General features: G+C 51.5%; 1 protein-coding gene across 1 annotated transcript; it reads right to left on the bottom strand.

Moving 5' to 3' along the window:
• Nucleotides 1-851: 851 nt before the first annotated feature.
• Nucleotides 852-9,126, bottom strand: RBM43 (RNA binding motif protein 43). Its single transcript, XM_021535435.2, has 4 exons — nt 8,960-9,126; nt 5,964-6,162; nt 3,997-4,091; nt 852-2,490 (listed from the first exon to the last, which is right to left on the bottom strand). Exons 1-4 carry the CDS (start codon nt 8,960-8,962, stop codon nt 1,780-1,782), a joined length of 1,008 nt encoding a protein of 335 aa, XP_021391110.2. The 5' UTR covers nt 8,963-9,126; the 3' UTR covers nt 852-1,779.
• Between the last annotated feature and the right edge of the window lie 298 nt (nt 9,127-9,424).

Raw genomic sequence — 9,424 nt, 5'->3', positions numbered from 1 at the left:
ATGGGATAATGCTGAAGGGGTGCCAAGGACGTGGGGGCAAAGGGGATGTGAAGAGGAGCTGCTCCAGCAGAGCCAGAATTCATGAAGAACATTTTATTCAGCTGTGATGCCAAGGTTTTGAGGTCATGACTGCAGATCCTTGGGTGAGCAGGAGCTGTTTGGCAGAAAACCAGACCTGAAGGACACCTGAAGTGCTGCTGCCAGCTGTGCTGATGCCAAAAGTGACTCAAAATCCACCCCCAGGCAGCAGCAACCAGCCAGGGCTCACACAGACACCGGTGCCACTGCCCTGCCTGTCGAGCAAATAGGAAATACCAAAGCTCTGAATCAGGGAAAAAAAAAATAAAAGATGAGACTCCAGAAAAAAAAGCTGAGAAGCTCAATGTGGACACTGGGAAACAGCACTAATTTCATTAAAGGATTACCCTTCATAGAGGATTTTCTCTCTGACAAGGATGAAAAACTTCCCATCTCTGCTTGGGTTTTGTGAGGACGACCCCAAAGAGCTCCAGGGGGAGTTTTCCATCCCTGAGCCCCTTGGAGAACATGCAGATCACAGGGGAACTTGGAAAGGATGAATATTATTATTATTATTATTACTATTACTATTATTAAATATCTTTAAATACTGCTCCCTATCAAGTATCTTTAAATATCCCTCTCCCAGTTCAGCAAAGCACTTAAGCTCATCAATTGCTGCTTTGAAAGTCATTTTTAATAAATTGCTTTAACTGGCACCACTGCAATGGAGAATCAGTCATGACAAAAAACGCCTCGAGCATTTTTTGGGCTTCAGGTTTGAGCTTCCAACCAAAAATCTGGGATTAGGTTAAAATAACACAGACACAATGTTTTGGACAACTCTTTTCTTTAATGGCACAAACCCCTAAAACCTGCCTTGCATATCAGGCAGAAAAGCTGCTCTGGACGTTCTGACAAATTATTCTAAACATACAGGTATCATAAAATCAAAGCTATTTTCTAAATTGGTTTTACAAAAAAAAACACCGTTTGTGACCTTGTAATGGATACAGAAACAGATTTGCATAAACAGAATCTGATTCCAAAGTCTGAACAGCCCCAGATTTTCCCATCAAATCCCTGGACACACCTTCCTGTGTAAATAATCAGCTGTCAAGAGATGCTGCAGAAGCCTTTACAGCTGGAAGCAAAGCCCATTATTGCTCCTATGAAAACAAACTTGCCTGTTTCCCGCAAGGAAGAATTTCCAAGGCTTTCTCAAGCACATTTCAGGTGTGTTTTGCTCTGCCAAGTGTCCCAGCTCTCTTCCCAGGGGTCCCTGGGCAGATAAAGGCACAGGAAAGGTCCCCATTCCTGGCTGCTGTGGTCACCTCCTCACAGAACCTCACACAGAACTTCCCTGCAGCGTTTCCTACATGGCTGGCACACCCAGCTTATTAAAAATAAAACAAAAACAAAACCAAAAAAACTAAAAACAAAACCTCTTCTCTTTTCTCATCATGTACTCCTTGACAGCAAGTTGGGATGAGAATGCACTAAGGTACCAAAATGAAATGTGGCTGTTTCTGGGGAGAAGAGATCCCCAAGCTCATGAAAGATGCAGTGACCTTTTTTTTTTTTTTTTTTTTCTTGCTTTGTTCTGACCTAAATTTGGTATCTGGGGGCACCAGGCTTGGTCACCCTCCTGTGCTCCTGTGCAAAGTTGCCAGCCTGTGAGTGGGACAAAGTGACATCCCAGTGCCATGGGGCCACAGGCACGGTCTGGGTGAGCAATCCAGACTCCAGGAGCCCTCACTCCTACCTGGAGTGCCTCTTCACCTCCTCTGTGAACCCAAAAACGTCTGCAGAAGGTCCCACGAGGTCGATGTGGGTGTCACAGGGCATGACCAGCACTTTGGGGTAGTGAGGCTTCAGCCTATTGCAGAGCTCCTTGTACCTCTGCTTCTCAGCCCTGCTGTGCTCCTTGAGGCAGATCCTCTCCTTCCTCAGCATCTTCTGCAGCTCCACGGAGTGATTCTCAATGGTTTTCTTGGCCTGCAAAACACCAGCCTTGCTGGCAGCACTCTCAATGCTCACCGTGGCGATGTCACCGTCGGTGACAGCAGAAATGACAACTTCATTTCCCTGCAGGGCTCTGGGAGGGAAGCACATCAGGTAGTGATAGATATCCATGTCCAGAACCAGCACTGATTTTTCCCTCGGTGCACCCCGGCTGGAATTCCTCATCCCTGCAGCACCTCTGGGCTCCTGCAGCTTCCTCCTGCCTCTCTGCTGGGGTTTCCCCTCTTTTTCGGGCTCCTCTGGCAGGGATTTTGCCTTCAGCAGGAGGAATTCTCTCAGCACTCGGAGCTCTGGGAAGGAGCCCTGCACAGCCACCTGCCCGTCACGCTGCAGAGCCCCAAAAATCAACCCCGGGCTCTGCTTCTGCATCTCCTGCAGCAGATCTTCCAAAAGCAAGTGGTCTCTGAAAACAGCCAGGCTGAGCGTGCACGAGACCCAGAGGAAGGCCTGCAATTGGGAAGGGGAGAAGTTAATGAGGCATTAAGCATAATTGGGACTAAAAGGGTTTTAAAAGCATGGGGGTTTAGGGTGAGAAGGAAAATTAAGCTCAGTAGGCCCTGAAAAAAATACCCTGGTATTGTAAATGCAGGTGAACCCAATGGGAAGAAATGCTGATGTCTGACTCAGTTCAGAAGGCTGAATGATTTCTTTATTCTAACTATGCTAAAATACATTAATATGCTATATAAAAGGAGGATACTAAAACTAAAACTACTTTCTCTGACTTTAACCCAACTGGTGACCCTCTCTGAGCCCAGCCCCAGGTGGGTTGGATTGGATTGGATTGGATTGGATTGGATTGGATTGGATTGGATTGGATTGGATTGGCCACCAGGCTCAAACAATCCTCACCAGAATCCAACCAAGCAACACCCCAGGGAAACAATTCTCCAAACACATTCCACGTGGGAAAAACAAGGAGCAGAAATAGAAATTGTTTTCTCTTTCATTTCTCTTTGTGCACATCCATGAAAAATCCTGAGAGGGAGAGAAATGTGCTTGCCACACCCTGGGAACATGTAGGCCTTGTACCTTGCTAGAACTGTACCTGTGTAGCTAGTACATGATAAATGATATAATTGTTAGATGTGATGATTGTTTAGTGATTAAATAGAATTACTGTTTAATTGAAAGAATAATCATGAGAAACTGTGGTCAGAAGCTTAAGAAAAATCACAAGAAACTCATGATTGAATAAAGTCAATGTATACAATAGAACAATATAAGTTTAATAATTACTATGTAAGTTATATAAGGATAGAATATAAAATACGTTCAGCTCAAAAGCCGTGTCAGAGTCAGATTTGGGTCTCGACCCCTGATCCCAGAGCTCTCAATAAAAGCACCTGCAGAGAATCATATCCTGTGATTCTGGGTGTTCCTGAGCTCTGACAAAACTAGATTAATTAGGTGTGGGAAATGGAAGGATAGAAACTCCCACAGACACAGGAGGGTTTGACCTGCAGCCTTGGAAGAAGCTTGGATTGATGTAAAAATACAATACACACACACAAATCAGAGAAACCATAAATTTATGTTTCTATATTTGTAAGTAAGAATATGCCTTAAATAAGTGAGAAACTATTTCAATAAGACGGCGAAGGGTTTATAATGTAGAAATGAAATCATATAGAGTAAGCTGAGAGTTCAGAATTTATAACGGAAACATCTGTGTGTACGTGTGACAGTAGGCCACTGATAAAAGTAAATTCATTGCTGCAGAAGTGAGTAAAGGTGACAGGTTAGAAAAGCAAAATAAACTTTGTGGCAACTGCCCATTGGGTTAGAAAGTTTCTATATTGCCTTGTGACAAAGAACATTTTTTATGGTTGCTCTCTTAAACCTCACAGCACCTGAGGCTGATGTTTATCTGAGCAATAAATGGGGTTTAGCCCCACTGGGGTGCCATGCCTTCAATTAAAGCAGTGCTAATGACTTTAGGGAGGAGCTCACGTTGTGGCAGTAGCGGGTCACTGTCAGGGGGAAGGGCCTGGGCAGCCTCTGGTCCTGCAGGAGATGCTGATCCTTCTCCAGAACGCGCTCCACAACTGAAAACAAACAAATTCACTTGTTGGAAAGGCTGCCTGGAGCAGGGGCTGGGCAGAGCCACAGAATAAATCAGGGATTTATCCAAAGGATTTATTAAATTGATCTCCTCCATGGATCCACCTTGGGCAGCACCAGAGCCCAGCCAGGGCTGCACCCAAATGACCCAAAATGGTCCCAAAAAATGGATGATTGGTCACAAAATGATCAGTTCTGCTCCACTGGCACCTTGGAGCTCATTGTCCCATTCCAGCTCCAGCCCAGGCAGTCCCACCCTGCTTGTTTTTCTCTCTCCAGCCCACGCTGTTTGTGCTCCTGGGCTGAGGTTTGGATCATTTGGGTGCCCAGCTGGAGCAGGAATTGTTTTGTCTCCCTGCCCACCAACACTGAATGTGAAGCTCAGAGCTGCACACCAAAGCAGCACAGAACCTGAAAAATTAAATAAAAGCCAAACCTGAGGCACCAGTGGAGCAGTGAACTGGGCACCTCCAGCCTCTCACCTCACATTTCATCTGTCACCCCAACTGCTCAGAGAGACACGAGCCTGTCTCCCTGGCACATGAACGGGCAGAGATTTATCCCCCAGAGCCTGGCTACAAAATAAATCCATTATTCCTGGCATTAAAAAACCCAGTATTTTTTAAAAAAAAAGAATTTGTTCCTGCCACACAAACACAATGCTTGGCATGGCCAGTGAGTTGTTACCTCAATGAGAAACAAAATCCTGAATCTTGGCCCCATGACCAGAGAGGCTTCAGCCTCCCGGGGATATGTGAAAGAGTTTTGAGTAAGTTCAAGGTAAGATTTTTCAGTTTTTTAGATGATGTGATTGATTTATTTTTTATAGATAAGAAGGGTGAGGAGGGAGGAGCCAAACGATGCCATCAAGGATGCCATCAAGGGGTTGTGCAGACAGCAAATAAATCCCCTCTTCTGAGAGGAAAAGCTAAAATTTTCTCTACACTGGACCTCCAGAGGGAAACTACATCAGTCTGCAGGAGCAGTGCTCAGACAGAACCACATCTGCCACCACCACCCCAGCCAGAGAGTGTCACGTTGTGTCCCTAACTCTGTCAGTGGTTCTTCTTTTGTGCTGTTGTATGTTGTGGGAACTCAAAATGTCCCTCAGACATTTTTGGAGGTTCCAGGCCTTGGTCAGGAGCATTCTAGACCCTGGCAGGCAGCTGCAAACAGCTGTGATTTTGGGTTTGAGCCATGGAATGAGTTACCAACTTTGAAGGTGGAACAAGCAGTCACAAAAGGGTTAGATGGGATAGTAAAAGTAGTTACAAAACAGAGGGGAATTTTTTTTAGTATTGTACAGGGGGGTTTTAACACATGTACAGGGGGGTTTTTACTTTGTACATGGGGGTCAGAAGTTCTAAGATGGAGGAAAGTGGGCTGGTCCTGTTCTTCCTCCTTCTTCTTCCTCACCTCCATGTTCTTGGTTTAGAGTAGAAAAGCACTTTGTAATATAGGTAGTAGGTATTGGGGGAAAATTATAAACATGTAATATGTAATATATCATATAAAAGATAGCAGCAGCCCTGGGGGGGAGAGAGAAGAAGACACAGACAGGGAGGATGTCAGGGTGTGTGTGTGCCCCTGCCCAGGCCGCTGACCAAGACAATCTTTTAGATAACCAACAATAAACTGCCTTGAGACTGAACAACAAGAGCCTGCACAGTTTTTCTCTGGAATCACGGCTTGGAGGAGGAATTCCACCAGCACACGGGAGCCCAGAGCAAGCCTGGCGTTCCCACAGCATGTATTTGCTTCTTTGCTCCCTTTCCCTAATAAATTGCATTTCTGACTCAGAAATCTCACTGGTTTTGCTTCTCAGAGCAGGAGAAAAGCACGCTGACTGAAATCACCTCCCGCGTCCTCGAAGGTGACGAGGGCGACGCCCGGGCAGCGGGTGGGGAAGGTGACCCGGCGCACGTCGCCGCCGCGGTTGCGGGAGCGCTGGAAGTGGATGGTGAGGATGTCGGCCACCAGCTCGTCCTGCAGGAGCCCCGCGGGGACACCGCCGATGACAACGGTCCTGGAGCCGCCACCAGCCCGGCCCGCGGCCTGCGACACAGCAACGTCAGCGGGGACCCAAAATTCCCACCCTGCCAGGCTCCCGCTCCCATTCCCGGCCCATTCCCAGCCTGTGACACAGCAACGTCAGCGGGGACCCAAAATTCCCACCCTGCCAGGCTCCTGCTCCCATTCCCAGCCCGCGACACAGCAATGTCAGTGCAGACCCAAAATTCCCACCCTGCCAGGCTCCCGCTCCCATTCCCGACCCATTCCCAGCCTGCGACACAGCAACCTCAGCAGGGACCCAAAATTCCCACCCTGCCAGGCTCCCGCTCCCATTCCCAGCCTGTGACACAGCAACGTCAGCGGGGACCCAAAATTCCCACCCTGCCGGGCTCCCACTCCCATTCCCAGCCCATTCCCAGCCTGCGACACAGCAACGTCAGTGCAGACCCAAAATTCCCACCCTGCCAGGCTCCCGCTCCCATTCCCGACCCATTCCCAGCCTGCGACACAGCAACCTCAGCGGGGACCCAAAATTCCCACCCTGCCAGGCTCCCACTCCCATTCCCAGCCCATTCCCAGCCTGCAACACAGCAATGTCAGTGCAGACCCAAAATTCCCACCCTGCCAGGCTCCTGCTCCCATTCCCAGCCCATTCCCAGCAGTTTTGTCCTTTTTTTGTGGAAATTGTGGATCCCGGCCCATGGCCTGTGACACAGCAATGTCAGTGGGAACCCAAAATTCCCACCCTACCAGGCTCCCGCTCCCATTCCCAGCCCATTCCCAGCCTGTGACACAGCAACGTCAGTGGGAACCCAAAATTCCCACCCTGCCAGGCTCCCGCTCCCATTCCCAGCCCATTCCCAGCCTGTGACACAGCAACGTCAGTGGGAACCCAAAATTCCCACCCTGCCAGGCTCCCGCTCCCATTCCCAGCCCATTCCCAGCAGTTTTGTCCTTTTTTTGTGGAAATTGTGGATCCCAGCCCATGGCCTGTGACACAGCAACATCAGCGGGGACCCAAAATTCCCACTCTGAAAGGCTCCTACTCCCATTCCCAGCACTTTTGCCCTTTTTTTGTGGAAATTGTGGAGCACTGACCACATCGAACAGTTAGCTGACTTTTTGGAAAAAAGGAGATAAATTTGGTTTTTCTGCATGGCAGCGTTTGCGGGAACGAGCTGTCAGTAACTGCACTTGAGGTCAGTTACTCCATCTGAATTCTTTAAACTTCTCTTGAGTTTTAAACTTCTCTTAATTTTTAAACTTCTCTTTAAGTTTTAAACTTCTCTTTAAGTTTTAAACTTCTCTTAAAGTTCTAAACTTCTCTTAAGTTGTTTTTATTGGGGTTTTTTTTGTGTGGTTGGTTGGTTTTTTTGTTTGTTTGTTTGTTTTCCTGGACCTGGGCTGCCTAAAACAGCATCCCAGCTCCAGAGCAGAACGTGCTGCTGAGTGAGCGATGCCTGCCCAAAATCCTGGGCACCACCACGGCTCTGGAGACAACCCCATCAAATCCCGAGAGCCAGGAGCTTTTAATTAATTACAGCAGCCAATTATCCCGGCGGCGAGGCCGGTGTGAGAGCCAGTCCCGGCTGCGAGGAGGCGGCACGGAGGGAATACCAACAGGATGCTCCGGGATGCAGGCGGGATTTTCTCACGCCTGGCACAGCCGGAGCTGCCAGACAGCGCTCACACCTTCCCAGCTGGTGTTTGGGAGCAACACTCGGGCCTGCTAGTGGGGTTAGGGGGGGAAAAATTCCCCAAAAACACACGGCTGGTGCTGAATCACTCCCGAGACGCGTCTGTGCCCAGCAGCTGCTCCCAGGCAGGGATGGGCGCTGCGGGAGGGGCCGGGAATGGGGAGGGAATGGGGAGGGAATGGGGTGGGAATAGGGAGGGAATGGGGTGGGGATGGGGCGGGAATGGGGTAGGGAATGGGGCCGGGAATGGGGAGGGAATGGGGAGGGAATGGGGTGGGAATGGGGCAGGGAATGGGGAGGGAATGGGGAGGGAATAGGGCCGGGAATGGGGAGGGAATGGGGAGGGAATGGGGTGGGAATGGGGCAGGGAATGGGGAGGGAATGGGGAGGGAATGGGGAGGGAATAGGGCCGGGAATGGGGCAGGGATGGGGCAGGGAATGGGGAGGGAATGGGGCAGGGATGGGGCAGGGAATGGGGAGGGAATGGGGCAGGGATGGGGCAGGGAATGGGGCAGGGATGGGGCAGGGATGGGGCAGGGATGGGGAGGGAATAGGGCCGGGAATTAGGCGGGGATGGGGAGGGAATAGGGCCGGGAATGGGGAGGGAATGCGGCGGGAGGAGTTGGAGGGAATGGGGCCGGGAATGGGGAGGGAATGGGGAGGGAATAGGGCCGGGAATGGGGAGGGAATGGGGAGGGAATAGGGCCGGGAATGGGGCCGGGAATGCGGCGGGAGGAGTTGGAGGGAATGGGGCCGGGAATGGGGCAGCGCCTCTGGTGACAACGGGTCCTGCTGGGGCTTCCTGGCAAATCCTGGAGCGGTTTGGGTTGGGATGGACCTTAAAGCTCATCCCAATCCAGCTCTGCCATGGGCAGGGAGCCCCCCACTGTGCCAGGCTGCTCCAAACCCTGTCCAGCCTGGCCTTGGACACTGCCAGGGATCCAGGGCAGCCCCAGCTGCTCTGGGAATTCCAGCCCAGCCAGGAATTCCCAATTCCCAATCTCCCAGCCATCCCTGCCCTCTGGCAGTGGGAGCCATTCCCTGGCTCCTGTCCCTCCATCCTTGTCCCCAATCCCTCCCCAGTTCCCTTTCCAGCCTTTCCCAGCGCTTTTCCCCCAGCTCCTCCCGGCCCCGGCACTTACCATGGCTGCTCCAACGGGACGGGATCTCACCGGGACGGGAATCCACCGGGATGCGGATCCCACCGGGAAGGGATCTCACCGGGACGGGAATCCACCGGGATGCGGATCCCAGCGCGATGCGGATCCCAGCGGGAAGGGCGCGGATCGAGCGGGCCCGGCGGGCAAGCGAAAGCGAAAGCGAAAGCGGCGGGGAAGCGGCGGGGCCGCCCCCGGGACCGCCCCCAGCCCGGGGGGGACGGGGACGGGAACGGGAACGGGAGCGGGGACGGGGACGGGAACGGGGACGGGGACGGGGACGGGGACGGGGACGGGGACGGGAGCGGGGACGGGGACGGGAACGCAGCGCGGCCCCGCCCGCCCCTCCGGCCGGGAATGGGCACCGGGAACGGGCACCGGGAATGAGCACCGGGAATGAGCACTGGGAATGGGCCGGGAATCGACCAGGAACGGGCACCGGGAATGGGC

The sequence above is a fragment of the Lonchura striata genome, chromosome 8 (assembly GCF_046129695.1).
Source record: "Lonchura striata isolate bLonStr1 chromosome 8, bLonStr1.mat, whole genome shotgun sequence".
Lineage (NCBI taxonomy): Eukaryota > Metazoa > Chordata > Aves > Passeriformes > Estrildidae > Lonchura > Lonchura striata.
Note: the sequence above shows the minus strand (reverse complement) of the source record. Positions and strands in the feature narration are given on the sequence as shown.